This window comes from Cygnus atratus, chromosome 3 (genome assembly GCF_013377495.2).
Source record: "Cygnus atratus isolate AKBS03 ecotype Queensland, Australia chromosome 3, CAtr_DNAZoo_HiC_assembly, whole genome shotgun sequence".
In the NCBI taxonomy this organism is placed as follows: domain Eukaryota; kingdom Metazoa; phylum Chordata; class Aves; order Anseriformes; family Anatidae; genus Cygnus; species Cygnus atratus.
The window spans coordinates 69,969,203-69,990,235 of record NC_066364.1 but is presented as its reverse complement, the minus strand read 5'-3'; the positions used below and the strand labels follow the sequence as shown (position 1 = coordinate 69,990,235).

Below are 21,033 nucleotides of genomic sequence, written 5' to 3'. Positions count from 1 at the left end.
TTTGCATAATCTTGACAAGAAAGTAATATGTGGAAGAGAAGGTAGGAATAGTATGAAAGCAAGTGTTTTACAGGGATTATTATTGTGTTGTTATGATTGTCTATCTATACATCCTGGAATTTTTCCTTTATTCTTAACTTTTGGAAAATACTTGAACTGTGTTTTAAAGCATAGGAAGTCCATTAAATTGTTATTGATTTTCAGTTCTCAAAGGGAAGCCAAGTTTTTCTTTTAAAAATAAATAACCAAATACTTAAATCTGTTCATTTTGATCTTTTTTTAAACAGGTCCTTCTAACTCTACTGTAAGCAGTATAAATGAAATTTAATTTATAACCATGCAGTGCATCACTGAAAGTGAGAGTACCAGTAAAATATTTTTTTAGAACAGCCCGTTAGCCCTAATGAGGATTACTGTCACTTCATACTAAATGTTACAGAGACTTTCAGAGATGGTCCTGAAAAGTCTAGTCCTCTGACTATGTTTTAAGGATAAAAACAAACTAGAAAACTCATTTATGCTGAAATACTGAATATACTGAAATACACTGAATACTCTGAAAGTTAATTTAGGCATTTACTTTACGAGTGTCACTCTAAATAATGGTCATCATTTTAAGAAACAACGCATGGTAAGATATGCCAAACTGCTTATGAGAAATGTAGGTAACTCAAATCAGTTTAAAATGGTAAATTAGTACAGTGGAATTTCAGTGAGTTAACCTCCAAATGTTTTTTAATCCTTTTTGTCTAAATAAGTGGGGCATGTGTTTGTAAATGGTTTACCATAAGTTGTTAAAAAACAAAATGTCATTACAAATACTAATAAAAATGAATGTCAGTCATATCTTTAATCAGTTAGTAGCAAAGAGGTCTAACACTCCAACTAACGTTTTTATGATCTTATTAATTTTTAATATTTCATAGGCATGCTGATGGGTCAATCAAGTTTTGGGATGCCTCAGCAAGTAAGTGTTTTCAGTAGAGAACTTTCTTCTATTCAGCAGGAGTTTTCTAAACTTACTGATTTCTCTAATGGAATGCAATTACAAACTAGTCATTCTTATATTTCCTGCTTTATGTACAGTCATCAACTCCATATGAAATTTTGATTTAAAATTAAATAAAACTAACATGATTTTTTTTAGTTAAGCTTTCACTTTTTTTTAACCACCTCAGTGAAAATCATAGAATCATATGGCTTGGGTCGGGAGGACTTTAAAGATCATCTAGTTTCAAGCCCCTGACCTGGGCAGGGATGCCACCCACTAGATCAGGTTGTTCATGCTCATGTCAAGCTCTTTGTCCACCAGAACCCCCCAAGTCTTTTTCAGCATGGCTGCCCCACAGTAAGTTCTTCTCCCAGTCTGTACTCATGTATGGGATTGCCCCAACCCAGGTACAGCAATCTGTCCTAGCAGTTCAAGGCCCAGCTGGAAAAGAAGTTTTTTGATTGTTTTTTTAAATTTCAGAAGTAGCTTATTGACCATACAGATGAATGCCAGGCAAATGCATCCCTTTCTAGTACTCAGTACTTACTTTAGTAATTGAATTTCAGTAAATTATTTCAGTCTAAAATTAGAGCTGTTTTTATATAATATCAGCACCCTGGAACTTAGAGTATCTAAAAATGAGAATTGGAACCAGTAGTAATTTGTGTTAGTAAAATGATCTACACATTTGTGAATAAAGGCAGGAGAATAGTAAAATTCTTTGTAGCACTGAACAAGCCACTTTACATTTTTAAAGGGTCAATTGCCTCTGATGGTCTACGCAGCTAACAGTGAGAAATGCAGTAAATTCAAATTAGAAGGGACTACATTGAGTTAGATGTTTTAAATCATCTAGTTCTAACTAAGCTTACTCTTAGGGCTTTATAGCTGTCTGAAACAATCTTGGAATCGTTATCAGTTGTCTTTGAAAACTTGTGGAAGACTGGTGAGGCTCCAAAATGCTAAGGAGTGTGTGGGTTGGAACAGATGCAATATATATGTTTAAAAACTGGGAGGAGGAGTATTGGGAGTATTATAGATCTTTAATTTGTTTCGGGTGGGGGTGGAGCCTGGAAGGAAGAAAAACTGATTGATTCTCTGTGGTTAAAAATATTATTCAGCATAGATCTGTAAAAAGTAGCTCCTGTTAAAGCCATTTAGTTTCATTTTAATAACAGATTAATAAGCCTGTTAAAGTGGAAACTACAGATATCCTGTGTCTTAATTTTAAACCTTTTTCAAACTTCTCCAAGACCACAGCCCTATAGATGTAATAGGGCAATGTGAGTCGGGTGAAGCTACTGAAATACAGAAGAGCAGAAAGGATAGGTTAGGTTTTCATAGGGATATGATTAGTACTGACGTCAAGGGTTTGGATGACTGACCAGAGACTTCCGATGAAGTTTGAAAGCAACAGTAGGGCAGTTGCAAGAATATTGGAAGAAAGAATTAGAATTATAGTTGAGGTTAATATTACTAATTGTTGAATAGCATGAGACCATTTATTTGAATATAGGTTCAAGGCTATACACTCAGAACTTAGTCTAGAAAAAAAAAAGGAGTTCTGTGGGAGTGCAGTGTCAGCACAAAAAAAAACATTGCAATGAATAAATGGCAGTATCTGTAAAACCAAGATGAAGTTACTCTTTCACAGTTTTAAACTGTGGTAAGACTTCACTAGAACAGTTCTGGTGTATCAACTATCAAGAAAAATGCAGATTGATCAGAGGGCAGTGTTTTTGAAAAATTTGAGGAATTGAGGCTGTTAAGTTTGAGAGCACAGGTAAGAGGCCATGGATTTGAAATACTGTAAGGAGAAAGGGAAGGAACTTCACTTTGTGTGCCATAGGCTTAAGTTGTGGTGTGGTAAATATAACTAGTTCTTACCAATATAAAGAGAACCCGAAGTGTTGTTAAATGTGAGGAACTCTGACAGCAGTTTGTAACTTAAGCTTAACATATATATCTATAGATGGGAAAGGTTTTTGATACTGATCCTGCATTGGGCGAGTGGTGCACTGCATGGGCAGTATGAACACAGTTACTAATTTTTTCTACTCTGCAGTGTTTTACTGAACACATTGACTGTCTCTATCAAGAAAAGTTTCTAAATTAGAAAAAATATTGAGAAAAATATTTGCTTAAATGGGTACTAATTTTTATTTCTCTTGGTTTGTTCTAGTAACTCTGCAAGTACTCTATAAGCTCAAAACAGCTAAAGTATTTGAAAAATCGCGGAATAAGGATGACAGGCCAAACACGGATATAGTAGATGAAGATCCGTATGCTATTCAGATCATCTCATGGTGTCCAGAAAGTAGAATGCTGTGCATAGCTGGAGTTTCTGCACATGTCATTATTTACAGGTTCAGCAAGCAGGAAGTGACAACAGAAGTCATTCCGGTAATTCATATAACTTTATATGATATGGCTATAATAAGATTTTTGCAGCAATTCAGTTTTTAATTTTGTTAGTAAAATGGACAAAAAAGATCACCTCAAAACTGGGAGGGCTTTTTTTGTGGAAGAAAAGTAATAAATTATGAAATTCAGCAGAAATAAAAATTACACAGCAAGATTTTGTTTTTCATTGCCTTTTTCAGATTTTGCTACCGATAATAGTTCTTTGCTCTATCAAACCAAAGTGTGGATCAAAACTTGGTTGAATCAGATATATTTTAAACAGAAGTGAATGAGATATGGAGTCAAAGAATTTTCAAATCTTTTAGTTGATACTTTTTTTTTTGCTTGATTACTAATAATTACCATTTTTCTTGGTAAAAATTCTGCAGTATGCAGAACTAGAAGGGAAGAACTGTGCCATACATGCCCAAAGGTCTGTTAAGGACTTTGCTGTTATTGATTCGATACAATGACAAGTTGTAGAAGACTTGAGAAGGCTAGTACAAGAGTTTGAGAAATCTTTTTTGTTAAATTAGACACATGCAACTTTGCTTATCTGGATTTATGAGCAGAAAGCGAACTTGAAGCTGGTTAGTTATCAGTGTTCTGAATAAAGCATTAGTGGTGATACAGTTCTTATTCTTTCCACTTCAGACAAGTCTCAGTAAAGGAGATGAGGCATGTTTGTTTTTTTTCTTCTAGTGTTTAGTCATGTACAAGTACATTCCCTTCTAAAGGAATAGTATTTTCTAATGGATTTTTAGAAATAAGCAAGTAGCAAGCTGATTCTTTACTAGGAATGCTTTAAAGTTTACTGTATAGTTATTTGTTTGTCTGAATTAAGTTCTGCTTTGCAGATGAGAATAAGATATTGGAAAACTTTCTTTAAACTATGCTACAATTAATACTAGTATTGTTGCAGACCCAACAGAAGAAAATCTGAAATCACGATGAGCTTCTGTTCTTTAAAATGTATAGTCTAGATCAATACAACTTTAAACATTGAATTAAGTTCTGTATGTATAGTGCTACTGAATGGGTATATCAGTCAAGCTGTTCGCCTTCCTTTGGCTCTTTTTAGTTTCAGCATTCCCAGACTACATAAAATAAGCTTTCATCATAGCTGAGAGTATTACTTGCACAGAATGACAATTAAATGGGTCTTGTATTCAGTATTTCCTTTTATTGTCATTATTGAGCAGGAAACTTGTAAATGGTGAGAAATAAGTTAGATTTTCAGGTTTTTGTAATCAAATGTTCAATCTCAAGTAGCTAGTATTGCTCTATTTCTGAAGACCGTGTGTGTTTACGTTGTGATATTTGATAAGCAACTGTTATCTTTAAAAAGATGGAAAAGTCCTGGATGTCACTTTTAGCACTAGTAACTTCGGTTGCACTTCGTTTAATTCATGTATTTTTGAAAGACAGGATTTACAGATTGTTGTTTTTAACTTTACGTTGCAGATGCTGGAAGTACGTCTGTTGTATGAAATAAATGATATTGAATCTCCAGATGGTGAGCAGGTGCCACCTCTACCAACTCCTGGCACAGGTTCCAATCCTCAATCCATTGTTCCCCAGTCTCATCCATCAACTAGTAGTAGTTCATCTGATGGACTTCGTGATAATGTCCCATGTTTAAAGTAAGTGTATTCTGTTATGCTTTTGAGTGTGAAACAAGAATATTTATATGCTGATAATATATCTACTTGGAAATTCTTACAGAAATGTTACTGTCAGTGAAACTCATTTGTTACAGCAACATTCTGCAAATATCTGAAAGTTAAATTCTGTTTCAATAAATTGATTCCAATCTTAATTTCTTTAAATGTCCTAATTCCAGTTGATATTAATAATAATAATAATCAGAAAATAGTTTTATGACTGCTGCTTGTTTTGGGAAACTTTGGCACAGATGTTAGTATAGTTATAGATGTTCATGCTTTAGAACAAACATTTTAAATAAAAATGTTTAAATTGCTAAGTTTGTTCATCAGCATGCAGACAATGTTTCCAAGAGCTTCAATTCCCCGCCTCTCCACCCCTCAATCTTTTCCTGTGTCTACCATCACAGTCATTTTACCTGGCTTTGAATTTTTTTCCCTCTTGTCAACTTCTTGTTTGTGTTTGTCTAATACCTTGTGCTTCTGTTTTCCTTTTCCATACGCTTCTTCCATCCACACGCCTCACTCTCCCACACTCTCCCATCCTCTAAACCAGAGTTCTTTTAGGAACTCAGAGCAGAGTTAGTACCACCTTCCTTTTAGACACTGTTCAAGTCAATACAGCATGCTAATGCTGTACTTTTTCTGAAGAAGAGAGAAATGAAGTGTATGTGATCATTACTCAGTTCATTTTCAACACAATAATGAATCAACGGGGCTTTTAAAAGACTGAATGACCAGTTCTAATGTAGTTTTCTGTTTTTTTGTTGATTTTCTTTGCAGCTTTCCAAACTTTCAAAAGTCCAGTGTAATACAGAATTCAGTGAATTCTGAGCCTATAAGGAAAAAAAATTAGATTTTAGAGAGTCAAAAAGATATGTTTTGTTTTGCAGAGTTAAAAATTCTCCTCTTAAGCAGTCTCCAGGTTACCAAATTGAGCTAGTTATCCAACTAGTGTGGGTGAGTGGAGAACCTCCTCAGCAGATAACCAGCTTAGCAGTCAATTCAGCATACGGCCTGTAAGTATATTCTATGCAATTTCGTTTTTCATTATTTTGTTAATGTGGCAGCTATTAAAAATTAATTCAATGTGTTCACATGACTTGCACAGCAACACTAGATGCAATCAGTTTCGTGTGCTTAAATTTTGTGGGTTATGGCAGTTCCTGATGATGCTAATGTCAGAAACAAATCAGTATCATTCTTCCTTGTGTTTGCACTGTAGAGCTAAATGTCAGTTAAGCCTCTGTCAGATAGGTTGGCACATACAATGACAGTGATCTACTTTACTCAATGTCACATCTTTATACAAAAGAACACAAACAATGCTGTATTCTAAAATTATAATTAATACATATTCTTAATTTAGGACAGTTTTTTAAAAATAGTAATAATAATATAAGAAAAAATTAGGAAGTCTTAAAATTCTGAATAGCAAAAAATACCAAAATAAAATTATACCTATATTTGATTAGCATTATCTTCCCTTCCACTTATCTTTTTCCAGAGTAGTTTTTGGAAACTGTAATGGTATTGCCATGGTTGATTACCTGCAGAAGACAGTGCTCTTGAATCTTGGCACTATTGAACTGTATGGCTCCAATGATCCTTATCGTAGGGAGCCGCGATCTCCCCGAAAAACTCGGCAGCCATCTGGGGGTGAGTTATCCAGCACTTATTTTAACCAGCTACGTCTATCTTCTGAGTTTATCTGGGCTAATAGTGTCTATTCTTTGAATACAAGTATGCTTTTGCCGTTATGATTTCATCCTTTCTTCTTGATCATCACTATTGCAGGTTTGTTACTTTTTCCTTCAAAAACAATACTCAATAAAACAATACTCAGTAATGCTTGATATCATTGCTTATGTTTTTAGTGTAATGTTATTTTTTTGAAAACAGATGGAAACGCGTGTTCTGTGTGTATAGATATGTTACAAACACTCAGTAAATTTATGCGTTTAACTTAATAGCACAGCTTGAAGTCTTAGTATCTTCTGCTAAGCCTAGTATCCACATCACATGCATGTATAAACCTATTAATATTAGCAGATAGTCACTGTATCTGCGAAGATCACTTTGCATCCTATTTTAACCTTTGTTTAGAAAGGTCCATGATAATCTAAAGCATGTTATAATATTGTACATGCTCTTATATTAGTTTCAGAGGAAGCCTTTGATATAAATGAACTAATTAAACTTCCCAATCCAAATGAGTAAAATAGAAGCTTTATTGAAAAATGAACTTTGTTTTAAAAGTATACTTAAGAAGGGTGCTTCTTTGCAGCTGAGGAGGAAAATGACCTCTCAGTCAAAATTCCAAACTTTTTATTGCCAAAATTAAAAGTTAGAATTTTAAGATTTTCTCCTCCTTGTTATTTAGTGGATACTTTTAAGCTAATTTGGAAAGCAGCTAAAGACAGGGCTATCAACAAAGTCACTGCTGCCCCCAATTGATTATCATTTGATGGGAATTTATGTTCAAAAAACTTCTTCATGCTCTAGGGTTGGTTGGTTTATTTTAAGTGATCCAGAATAACGTTCAAGTAACATGTTATCCAAGTGAAAATGGATGCTCCAGGACATTTTAGTAAATCATTGGTTTGAGAAAGATGTAGTTACCACCAGTCAGCTTACTTCAACTGAAGAAGCTGCTTTAAAAAGCATTAGCATAAAGCAGAACATAAGCAGTTCTTAGCCTGTGTCAGATAAGATATATATTTTTTAATTTATACTTAAAGTATATATTTTTGAGAAAGAAATAACTTTGCTGCTTCACTGTGTTAATTGCTCTTGGTAGTAAAGGGCTTAACTTCTGCCTCATGCATTTATGTATTAACTGCGTTTTTAGTGTTAAAAATTACTTGCCTTTTATTATTTTAATGTTCAGCATAACTCTGAGTTAACACTGTGGCTAAGATGTTCATGAATTGAGTCTTTCTTGCTCATGAATATAACTGTTACATGAAATCATATAATTTTTCATCTTACATTTTAATACTAATGATCTGCATGGCAAGAGCGTTTTCTAAACCTGGTTATACAAGTTGTTCAGCTGGCTTTTCTATCTCAAATGTACTGTTAGTGTCTCCGTCTTTCCTTTTCTCATTGCTGCATAAAGGTATGCTGACTGTGGCTTCTTGCATGTGCGGCCTTTCTAACTTATATTCAGAGTCTGTGAAAAAGCTTCGCACCTCTTATATAAGTAAGTCATCTCATGGCAATAAAATATTTTTGAACATCTGAACCTGCTTTTTTTACTTGCTGTTTACTCACCACAAATATTTTTTGTTATTCCATTTTAAGTAATTGTTTTAGTTTTAGAAACTGATTTTAATCCATCATACATCTATCATTTCTTGTTCATGGCATCACTGAAAGAAACTGGAAGGAAAAAAGCAACCATGATAATAGTCTATGTACTGGCAGGAGAGAGGAGGAAAGCAATAACTTGTCTCATAACCTGTCTCATAAGTTATTGATGTCTGTAGACTCAAGATCTAGCTCACCAAATCCAGTGGTCCTCTGAGGCTAGAACCTTCCCTTGCTTGGTCCCCATCCTGGCTGAAAAAGCTTCAGAACTCATGTTAGATGATGACAATTCTTATTTACTTATTAACATTGTAATGGTGATTTGTCCATTACAAGTGAAAGCTTCCTACTACAAAGATGTTGCTTGTAGGGTTTAAAAGTTGAGGTGTTGGTGCATTGCACAGCCCTCTAGGGGGCTGATGGTAGCCCATCAGAACCATGAGTTACTCTCAGGACTTATTCCAGCAGTCACAGCATCTGAGAATTCAGAAAATATAAAGCAGATTTTAAAAGCATAACGTTGTTCATTTCCCTAGTATGCCAGTTTTCTCCAGCCCTTGGGCAGAGGTGTGTGATCTGACTACCTTATAACAGGAGTGTAGAATAAAACAAAACCCAAGGAACAGTGACTGGGGTGGGGGAAGGCATACTTGAGACTGTGGTCTAGTTTTGTTAGTTTCTAGTTTGTTAGTTTCTGTGATTTTTCCCAAAGAGAAAAAAATAAATGCATTTCAGAGGTGATAGGCTCAATACCCAACTATTACTTTCTTTATGGTCTTCCATCGTCTGCTGCCAAGGAAGAGTTAGGCATGAAAGGAATGTTTTCACCTTGAGATGATACAGAACTGAAAGCTGGGATCTGCTGCTCCTTTGACATTGTGAAGGGAAACAAAAGATGGGCAGAAGTTCCAGAACTGCCTTCTGAAGCCAACAATTGAAAAGCTGAGTTTACATGGAATATTTAATAGGTTAGAATAGGTTTTGTAAGAGTTGGTTTCTTAACCAGGTAGTTGATCCTGCCTTCCTTCACCATCCTTTCCAAATCTTGATTAGCTAGAGCTACAAGCTCACATTTTGTAAAGACTGAAATTAATTTCTCTAGAGTTATTTAACATTTCTAATGATTTCTAGTTACTTCTAGTTCTTTCTGTTATCCAGACTTTGGTAGCTTAAAAATAAATAGTTATTACTGTATATGTTTACATAACTCTGTTAAGCTAAAGCATAATTATTTGCTGTATTTATAGGATTGGAGCTATATGAACTAGTCTTTGGGGTTTTGCGTTCTCCAGTTCTTGAATGTTAATATTGGCGTTTAGTGCCTTCAAAAATGCAAGGAACTTACGCTTACTTGTTTGTATTTTAAGACTGCATTCATTGAATTCTTTTATTTCTATCTTTAAAGCATTTCTATTTTAATACATCTGAAGATTTTTATGGATAAGATTTTTTCAACTGCTGTACAGTTCTAATAACCTTCAGGGATTACTAGTACTCAGTTTGTAAATCTTCCTAGAAAAAGTGTTTGCGTGCTTAATGTGGATGTTTTAGAGAAACTTGAGTGTATTTCTCATTCTTTGAGACAACAACAGCATTAGAAAGTAATCATACTAACCTATGTAGGCATTCAGACAAATTCTTAACTACTCGTGTGAAGTTCAGGTTCAGACAATGTGACAAAGCAGCATATTGCTACTGTCCGTAGTATTCAAGATTAGCAAAACCAAAGATTCAATGATTTCATGATAGAGGGGAGTGGAAAAAAATATTCTGCTATTCAACCATTTCCACAGATTTTGACCAAACAAAGCAAGAAGAGTTGGTCCTTCCTCACTAAGAACACTGTTATTTCGTATGTTCCAGCGTAAATTGTAAGCAGATGGTATATTAAATAGACATTTATAACTTACTAAATTACATGTTCTGAGTTAATCAGTTGAAAATTCAGAAAGACTTTCTTAAAAAAAAAAATCATAGACTAAGAGTTATGTATTTTCTAAAATATGAGTAGAAATGCAAGATTTTCCCTTCACTTGTGATGCAAGAATATGATGTATGTTTCTGTCATCTTTTTACTCAGAAAAGAATTTCAGGGTCGCATCTTAAAGCAACATCTATTTAGAGTCAAGGTACTCTACACTAGCTTGACTGTGAACTGACATTTCAGACTAGTTCTACAGGTACAAACTAGTCTGTATCTATGGTTGGGAATGTGTTTTGGAATTTCACTGAATCCTACCAGGTATTTTACTCACGTTTTAGGTGACAGTTTATAGTTTGTGAAGCATTCAGTATGTGTTTTGTGACGGCCTGCTAGACAATGTCTTCAGGTGCTTGTCATGGATAAAAACAAAGTCAACCTTTATTTTTAACTTGTGATTGTGGAAGAAAAAAATTAGCTTTGGCTGTATGCTGAAAAGCACAATGTATGTGAGAAAAAATTTTACAGGGTGATGAAAAATCTATTCATGGTGGCTGTTAACACTGTTTTGAGATCTTTGTTTGATATACAAATTCCTAAATATGACAGGAGAATAGAGCCAGTAAGAAGACAGCCAGTACTGGTACCAAATACCAAACACTTCAAAATTTTATGACTACACAAAAGAACTACAAACAGCAGTTGTTGCTTGCTTAGTTCCATAGTTTTGAGTTAGAAGACACCAACCTTAACTCTTTCAAAGCTTATTATTGGTGGGAGTTGCAAGGGTTTGTGATTTTTCAACGAGTACAATATACTAGAAATGTATATAAGTTTTACATATTTCTATAACATTTTTATATGTTTTACCAGAGGTAGTTCAGGATTATTCAGATGAAATAGAAGCAGTTTTTGCTTGCATGTGACTACTCTTTGATTACACATCAAAAAGTCTTTTTTTTTTAATGTAACCAACAAGGATTTCAGAACTGGAGTTGAATCAAACCAGAAGAAAATACAGGGGTTGGTTGTTCTAGTCGTTTACCCATCCTCTTTCTCCTTGAACTGAATCTGGACCTGAACTTATTTTGAATTTTTAAACCTAGGCTTAAACTATACCAGACCAACATCAATTGTGGCTAAGCCAAATACAGAACTGAAATCATACAGTTTGATTATAGTGGTTTTTTTCACTGTCTCAGGTTAATTATTTTTAATTCTAATTGTCATGTTATTTATTATTTTTATTGTATTTTTAATTAGGCAGGTTTTCAGTAAAGTTGTTGTTTCTTCTGTGATAAATCTGCCTGAAGCTTATGCACAAAATCATCAAACATCTTATGAAGCATAATATATTAGTTAAATTTGGTTGTAGTTCAAGGGAGCTTTTAATGCAGCATAATGTTTTTTCTATCTTTAGTAACGTTATATGACTTTGATTCATTTTGGAGTTTATTTCAAATTTCCTGCTACTAGACTTCAGAAAGAAGCTAAGAGCTTGTTAAGAAGGTCACTTTTCCATATATTTGTGTTTTAGTCAGGTTACAGTTCTGAAATAGAAGACTTTGGATCAATTGGTTTAGAAATTCACAGCAAGTTGCACGTATGTTGTAAGCCTGAAACCAGAGAAATTTTCCTGAATTTACTGCACACATGAGTTATATCAGGGTACCTTGGGTTATAAGGCAGACAGACCTTCATAGTTCATAGGCTCAGCTCATCTTCATTACTCTGTTCATTGTAACAACTAATACGTAAAATTAATTTTTATGTATCTGTCCCTTCCTCCTATCTGTCAAATAATAGCAATGTTGGCTATGCTTAGATTTCCAAGGTTTATGTGCCATAATGATGGTCATAATGCACACTTACTCTTTAGTGGGATAAATCTTACCTAATACATAAAATTGGCATATAGCTTCATGACAGGAGACTATTTTGAGGTCTTCTCTTGGATCAATTGATATGAGTTATTCATTAAGATGTATATTAATCAAATTTAACTTAAATACTTCTTAGAGAGGAAGCAAGTGTGTAGGTATATGACTTTATTCTTGTCTAAAGGCTATTCCAGTCGGATTTCACTTTTCAGAGGAAACTAGTGTGAGAAGTTCAATTCATCCTCTGAAGATAAAGAATTAAAATATTTGTGAGGAGAGAGGATGTTAAATTCCTGAACTGCATCTTTGGTTTTATATAGTTTGGCTCCCTAAGGAGCATGATTTAGAAACATGACTATTTCTAAAAGCACAGGATAGGTTTGTCCTCCCAGTATCGCTGCTGTGAGGATTTACTTAATATTTGGTCAAAGAGTGTTCTTTAAACCTCCTGCTTCCAGTGATGAGCCAGTCTACATAATATGATACTGTGTTGTCTGTTGTTGTTGTTACATGTCAGAATTGAAACTGTGCTTTGATCTGGAGTAATGAGCTCATATTTCCGCATGTTGTAATAGAGCTTCATGTACAATAGGTATGTGTAGCATCTGAGTGACAGTGTGAGCACAGCACTGTGTCTAAGCTAACAGATTTATAGATGGCAGACACCAGAAGGCCTTGGGTAGTGTGTTTTAAAGTGAAGTGTTGCAATTCAGACTGAAGGCCAGCAAACCTCCTGGGTATTTCTTTGTCATGCTTGCAAGAACAGTTTCCCCTCATACTGTGCTCATTTTCAAATCCCACTCAGCAACTCTGGCAAAGGTTTTGCTGGATTACCAAAAAAGAAAGTGGGAAGTGGCAAGAATAAACGGTCAGTGAAGAAAGAAAATTAAAATGTTAAAATGGTATTTGTTCTCTGTGCGTGAAGCTGGCTTTTCAACTGTTAGTACCAGAAGAGTCCACCTCAAAGATTCAGGACACCTAAAACTTCTTTATAGATGATGTTAATTGGTTTGATAAACTATGCTTGGCTGCTCCTGACATATTTTTTATTCCTCTATTGATGATATAGACTGCCCAGTGAAAGCATTCTGTGAGGCATGTGCTTTCCACCAGCTGAAAGAGTAGGGTCAGAGAATCCTTCTGGGTGTTAGCTAGTACAACTGTTAATAAGCACATCTTAGGCTTAAAAGATCCTTTTTTTTCCCAAAAAGGAGACTTCAATCCCCCCCCATTCTGATCTAAAAGCTTCCCCATATAGTAACCAAGTGCAGTGTTTATTTGGTTGTCTGTTCTCAGCACCAAAAATTCATGTTTCTTTCTTAAAGAAACCTGATCAGGATCTGTCTTTATATTTTTGAGGGACATCTGCTCTTACCAAGGCCATATTCTCAGAATGGTAACTACATGCTTTTAATATATGAAAAGGGAGCTCTGAATTTTCAGAGATCTTAATGAGAAAGGTCATTAATTGTAAGGTGATTTTGATCACCCTTACTTGTGATTAGCAGAGCTATTGATTTATGAATTTATAACATGTGGTCTATTCAGGCCATCTTGGAGAGAGAACATGCTGAAATTTATCCATAAATGTATCCCAGACATCATTCTTTAAATATACATAAATTAAATATATATTGTCCACCCATGCTACTGTCTAAAACTTATTTTGCTTTTTTGGGAGAGCAGCTTGTGGATTTTTAAGAAAACTTATTACACAACCCTGTGTAGTACAAAAATTTATAGTCTCAAGTGTGTTTAAAACTGGGCAGTGTTGCTAGCAATTTATTATCAAAAAGGAAAAGGGCAAAATTCCTTGTATATTCCTAGTTAATGCTCTGGAATAATCTGTAGGACGTTAATGAGGTAACTTCCATCTTTAGCATCTGATAATGAACTCCTATACTTTATTTCCTTCATTGGAATGTAAGGAATGAGCTTTAGATGCTAACATAGTAGTTATTCAAATGGTCAGAGTTGACAATATAATTTAGTGAAATCCCTTCATAAAAGAAAGAACGCTTTTTTAAGCACCCTAATACCTTAAATTCAGTAAATGACATAATCTTCCAGCAAAACTCCATATTGAACTTCACAGTACAAAAGTAAATACAAAGCTCATCGCTTTAACAGATGGAAAGCAAATAGTGAAAGAACTCAGTGGTTTCACGTATACTCTTCACATACACTCTGAATGTGGTTGTAGTCTTAGAGATCCTCTTTCATGTGACTTTCTTTAACAATTAAATGTGTACTTAATATATATCTATATCATGTAATTAAGTGTTCAGATAAGTGTGTCGTGCTTAAAAGATAGTACTTTGCACTGAAATCTAATGAGTAGGATGAAGTGAATAGCTTTGCAATCACTGCAGCTAATGTCCAAATTTTAAAAAGTGTAATATGTAACAAATTCTATCACAAACAGCTGGTTTGTATTTAATATAAAATTCCTAACTGTAATGGAAGAAAGGATGAAATAGCAGCCATGTTCACTATACATTGTTTTCGTGTTCCAGCAGGTCTTTGTGATATTAATGAAGGTACAATGGTGCCAGAAGATCGCTGCAAATCACCTACTTCAGGTAATCATCACTTTCTCTAACTTTCAGCTTCTTATTTGCACAGAAAATGGCATGCTTTAAGTCAACACATACTTGTTAAGTAATTATATAAAACCTGTATAACTTGTGAGAAGTTCTGAAAAATTTTGCTGTGTTGCTCCACTGTATTTTTAAAGCAAAGTTTATTTAACAGATGCAATAAAAATGTCATAAAGATGAGTGAAGAGAGATACAATCTGCAATATTTGTGTTTCAGGGAGCATACTAAACTGCACAATGGAATTCTGAAACACTGATAAGAGGTGTATGAATTCCTGTAATAGTTCAGGTATCTGGTGTTTCAGTTCTCAGAAGTGGTTTAAAAAAAAAGTTTGCAAAAGGAGCTAGTTTACTTCTGCTTCCACAAATTATCATTTTCCTTTGGAATCAGAGGTCTTCAGAAGCTGTCATCCTTATGAAGTACAATTTCCTTGCTTCAAAAAAAAAAAGGGGGGGGGATAGATATTCAGTTGCTATTACTGTATTTGAATATTCTAAAGGAAAGCTTCAGCAATATATTATACAACTTAAGATTTTTCAATGTTGGCTCACTGAGGCTGTAGATATGTAAATATTAAATAGTATGTGTCAGTATATAATATTAGAAATGAATATTTCACATAATAGGTAAAAAAAGTCACATCTTCAGCATTACTCTTGACAAAACTTTTGAAGAAGTAATGTCACTTCATCTATTTCATTGAAAGCTCTACTCCAAATTAGAGTAAAGGTCAAAGTTGCAGGTTTACACAAATAGCTAATATAATGTAGCTAGTATGCTTACAATGTCATGCAAACTGGTAATCAATATATGGGTCTAAGGATAGATTCCTTTTCTACTGTAGCCTGTGAGCCATGATAGGAATGAAGGAAGTGAGCCATGAAGGAAGCTGTTTAAAACTGAAACGCAGTAGATTAAACCTCTTGTTATCATCTGCCCCATCTCCATTGAAAAACTTACTATTTTTGCAAAAATGTTTACAGGGAATAAATAATGAGTTGTAACTCTGTAATCTTTTTTCTCTCTTGCTCCAGCATCACTCAAATGTCAGGCCAAATGACTTCCAACTTGTATAGCTAAAGCTTAAAACACTAAGTTGAATTAGAGGCTTTTTTCATAATGTTGATGTTGAAGTGGTATAAAACTCAAATCACCATTTCCACTAACAGTGCAATGGAAGTCCTAGGGTAAGAATCAAGGTTTATATGGAAAAATCTTAAATTTAACAATCTGCCTACCCTCCCTCCCTCATGTCTGGGTTGTGTTAGATGGACTAGATTAAAATATAATACAGTTCGGATACATATATATATTATTTTAAGAGAATCAAATAAGGGGACAACTTAGAATAGACAGATTTAAATGTCCTAAAAGGAAACAAAATTAGAGGGAAAATCTTAACTGTAGAGTGATAAGATTTAAGTTTTAATTTATAAATTGACTATCTGAGAAGACTTTAGAAGTTATCTTACTCATAATAAAATGAACAAAATAAAACCTAGAATTTTGGAGACCTGAATATTCTGTGAAAAGAGTATATGATATCTTAGGTACACATGCAGTACTAAAGAGAAATAATTCTAAATACCAAAAATACTGAATAGAGAAAAGAGGGAGCTGAGAAGCCACAGCTGCAAGCCCTGTAAAGTAGATTCTTGAAGTGGTAAGTTTAGACTCTGTCCTGCTTCCCTCTGTTCTGTCCTCTCCTCCCAGTTTTTCGTGAATGAGAAGGTTCATGGCAGGCTTCTCCAGTTTTCTTTTGAGAAAGGTACTTGTAACTAGGGAGGGAGGCAAATGGGCAGTCACCTCACTGATAAGAAATCTTTTTGTGATGTTTGTATGTTCCGGGGAAGGCCAGCCCTTATGGATATGAGAAGAACTGCAGTTCCTTAGGTTTGGTTTCTAAGTTTTACACCTTTTGTGGGCAAGATCACAACACTGGAAAGTAGTCCTCTTTTAGTCATGTGAAAATGACATGCTGTTTTCACAGAGATAAGAGGACATTTTGGAGAAAGTGTTGCACAGTATTGGTGAACTTGAGGTGCAGGATGGAGGCCAAATTTAAATGAAGTTTTTCCAAAATAGTCTGGCTAGTGAAGAAGGAAATATACTAGCACAAAAAGTTTAACTACCTTTAATTTTGGAGGGGTGGATTGACAATTTAGTATGTTACGGGCTTCGACTGTTAACGATATGACCTGTAAAACAAACCAGTCAGTTTGGGTTGAAGTCTGTATTTGCTCAAGTGATCTAGATTTTCCACCTCTTCCACATTTCAGTCCCCAGGTGAAGAGATGTGGAAGCTAACTTCCATTTGATTTGCTCCAGTGGGTGATTATACAGTTTAGAGGACTGTGAAAGGGGCCACCTGCAAGTTAGGAGTGTATCCTACAGTTTTAATAAGAGAACTATAGAAAACCTTGGGGGGGGGGGGAAGGGGACAGATGGTAACTTTGTCTCCTGCTTTTTTTTTTTCCCCAGAAATTAGGAGGTGATAGACTGAGGGCATTCATCTGACCATAAAATAAATATACAGCATTGTAAACCATTATGGTTTTGTATTCACAAAGGTCAAAATGTTTGTATTCCATTCTTATTTTTACACTTGCACAAAATAAAATCCAGTGAAATTTTCTATTTTCAGTTGAACTGTGTTTTAATCTTACGTCAATAGGAGGCTTCAAGTAGTGGCCTATAGACACCACTACTGTTTTTTCAGTATTAAGAATTCTGAAAAATCCTAGGTGACAACATTGGCTTTGAGCTGTTGGTGGAATAATTGAGGAACTGGGGCCAAACAATGATATATTGCATTGGAAAAAAACAGATTTTCAAAACTTCTTAGGTTATTGTTACTACTGTGTTCTGTGAATTGTAATTTGGGCTAATTTTTTGTCTGGAAGCATGATTAGGACAGCAATACAGTTATTCAGTGTTAAACACTTTATTCAGTGAGAGAAATATTTCTAGCAATAAACTTATGGCACTGTGCAACATAAAACCTGAATTATAATTTTTGTCGTTAACGTCAATATGGCAGAATTCCTGTCCCAACAAAATAATTTGCAATCCATAGTATCTAGTACAGCTACCAGCTACCAGAGAATACCACTATCAGTATTTTATATTTTAATAAATCTTTTTATCTATAAACTGAAAATTTTATTAATACATTGGTTTTGTGTCAAAATTAAATGTATATCCATTTCATTCTGTCTTCACTCATAGGTTCTGGTTCACCAAATTCTGATGATGATCAAAAAATGAATAATTTTATAGAAAAGGGTACAGTATTTTTCTTTTCTAAAGTCTTTTTTCCAGTTCATTCTTTGATACATAGATTGACCTTTTTTTATTAATATATTATTTACAGTGAAGACCAAAAGCAGAAAGTTTTCCAGGATGGTAGCCAATGACATAGGTAGGAACTAGAAAGAAAATGTTCTGTTCCTAATCCAGTGCCTTACTCTATGCAACACTAACTCAGCAGCAAAAAATAAATAAAATTTAAAAAAATGCATACTTAGTTGTTTTTCATTCTTTATTCTAATTGGTAATTCTGTGGGCTGCTTCTGTACTAAATACACTGGGCACAACTTTAAAAAAGATCAAGGACACTGGTGGCTTAAATTAGACTCTTGCAAATGCACTTCTCTGTTTTCTGGATGGGTGGAATTCTAATCTGTACTAAGAGTTCAGTCTATGCAATTCACAACATTATTCCACTATTTTTGCAAAGGTACGCTCCCTTTGAGAACATGTGGCTGATTAAATTTCTTCTGTGTGTTACATTCATAACCACGTGGTCAGATTTCCATATTACAGTAGTCAAGGTGGAGGTAGTATCATGTTTTGATTTAATCACGTGGAAAAGGACTTTCGGTCATATATATATGACCAAATATTTGATCATAAATATATATATATATTATATACACCCCATTACTGGTCCAGACTGTATTTACTTTTTCTGCATCTAACAGTGACACAATATCCTTCCAAATCCATCCAGACTTAGCTTAAAAATTTGGCAACAAACTGCCTTGGAATATGTTGTATGCGGGTTATAGATTGAACCCTTTTGTGATTGGAATGAAAATTAACTCTGCTTATAACAATTGAGTCATTAAATAAATGAAGTCCAGGGGCTGGGTGATTTGATTTTGGGAAAGGGCTCTTCTTGCATGGGATATGGCTACTTTCATTTCAGAATCTCTATGTTAATGTTTCATTATGTTTTCTGTTGTTACATTAGTATATCATTGCAAGAAGGCTTAATGTTATCTCTTTTGTGAGGTCAAAAGACTGAAACTATTTTGTGTAGTGAAGTTGCTTGCTGAAGTACTACTTCATAGGTTACGTTGAACCATAAGGTCAGGTGATGGAGGACGTTTCTTTTTCACTATTCTGTTTGATTTGCTGTTTGAGAACTTAACTTTTAATCCTAAACCACAAATCCACAATTCAGTAATCGAGAAGAACTGTTAATATGAAAATATGACTATGGTGAAGGTTCCTTTGGAATCTGAAACATAACATGAGGAAGAGCAAGAAATGTCCCCTTTGCTCAGTACTATCACAACTGCAGCGGTAACAGGTTAGGGAAAATGAGCTCAGAGACAGCGGAAGCCTAAGCACAATTCAAAAAAGCAACTCTCTCTCAATAATAGATCATTATGTCAATTAAATTATATAATTGGAAAAACTTGAGTATGGTTTACATGAATATTCATTGATATGTTCTCCTAAAGGATTCCGGCTAACTGGAAGCTTATGTTCAGTTTTTCTCATGAGAAAAACAACACTTAATCTTGTGCATGTTATGTCAATGACTGTTGATGAGGTATTTTCCTTTTGTCCCAAAGCAGTCTCTTCTAAACTTATTTTTTTTGCACAAGATATGAGGTCTTATAATGTGTTTGAGCATTACTTTATTTTTCCCTTTTTTAAAAAGAGTAATATTATGGTATTAATAAAACATGCTAGTGATAATTCTATAGAACTGTTGACATCTGTTTCAGCTTGAAGCCTTTCAAATGAAAGTGTGAATGTTTTTCACAGCTAAAATAGCATAACATTTACAAGCAATGCCTTCTTCAGGGTGTAAGTTAAATGCAGAGCTGAGGCCATAATGAATGGATGTGTAATTCATAACTGTTTCCCAGTCAGCCCATACTTTGATTTGTGTACCTTGCACAGTGTAATGGAAGTCTGAAGAAATGTAATTATTTCATCTGCATTCTGTTAGTTTCGAGTAGTTGGATGCTGTGCAAGGAATGTTCTTGTTTTTTTTTCCTTCACTACTATGTTTTCTATACCTTATAAACAGCATCTTTCCTCTGCATGACTTTCTGAATTTACATTGTATGCTCTTCCTTATATGTAAAATAAGGCAAAATGCTATGCCACTAGTTGCATGTTTTTGCATTTTCATTGTTTGAATGCATTTTCATTGTTTTGAATAGCTGACAAATGGAATTGTCAGCTAAATGTGAATGGAAAATGAGTTTTGTAAAATGTGAGTGCTACTTTGTCATTATTTTCACACTGTTGTATGAAAGAACACAATTTACCATCAACTGTGTTCACAGGAATGAGCTTGTATGTAGCATGGTTGTAGCTTTTTGCACTGGCGTATCATGCAGTCAGTTCAAGTTCTTTCAGGTCTTTATCCATGTGTGAAATACAACTGGTCAAAATGGGTTACAAAAAAAAGAATAGCTTACATAGTTTATTTCAGTCGCTGTTAATATCACCCCTGTGTTTTTTGTCCGATGTGAACAGTAAGAGAAAACTGCTGACAAAGGGAGAAGTAATTTCATTTCAGTGATAGGTCTGTAAGGCGGTAACAGAAAATGCATCCATTTAGAAATATGAAACCATTGTCAATTTAGTCATTTTATTAAAACTTTTATGTAGAAGCATCTTAATTTCCATTGATTTGTATCATTAGTGACAGTATCAGGCAAGGGTTCTTACTTCATTAAAGGATCAAAAGTCATCAAAGATTGCAGCAGTAGTATAAATAAGTTAAAATGCAAATGTTTCATGAACCAACGCTTCAGCTTTGTCTTTCTGAGTATTTAGGGGAAAAAAAAAAGAAATTGTGAATGTACTTATCCGAAGGTCTATTGTTAATATGTGGCTCTAGGGTCATGTTTCCCCTTCGTTTGCATTGGGGTGAACTTCAGAATAGCTGCAATTACCTTAGATACACAGAGATACTTGGTTTAACCAACTAGGAATTTACAGAAAATACTC

The 21,033-nt window shown here is 34.4% G+C and overlaps 1 protein-coding gene across 12 annotated transcripts in view; it reads left to right on the top strand.

Moving 5' to 3' along the window:
- Positions 1 to 21,033, top strand: part of STXBP5 (syntaxin binding protein 5) — a 113,976-nt gene that overhangs the window by 70,266 nt on the left and 22,677 nt on the right. For 4 of the 12 annotated variants that reach the window (XM_050709768.1, XM_050709767.1, XM_035538288.2 and 1 more), the window contains 6 exons: positions 927 to 967; positions 3,174 to 3,394; positions 4,859 to 5,037; positions 5,952 to 6,077; positions 6,566 to 6,717; positions 14,688 to 14,753. In XM_050709768.1, the coding sequence (XP_050565725.1) occupies positions 927 to 967; positions 3,174 to 3,394; positions 4,859 to 5,037; positions 5,952 to 6,077; positions 6,566 to 6,717; positions 14,688 to 14,753 (785 nt within the window). Of the gene's footprint in view, positions 1 to 926; positions 968 to 3,173; positions 3,395 to 4,858; positions 5,038 to 5,951; positions 6,078 to 6,565; positions 6,718 to 14,687; positions 14,754 to 18,000; positions 18,058 to 18,145; positions 18,194 to 21,033 lie in introns of all 12 variants that reach the window. The other 8 variants (XM_050709770.1, XM_050709769.1, XM_035538287.2 and 5 more) reach the window with 3 other exon arrangements.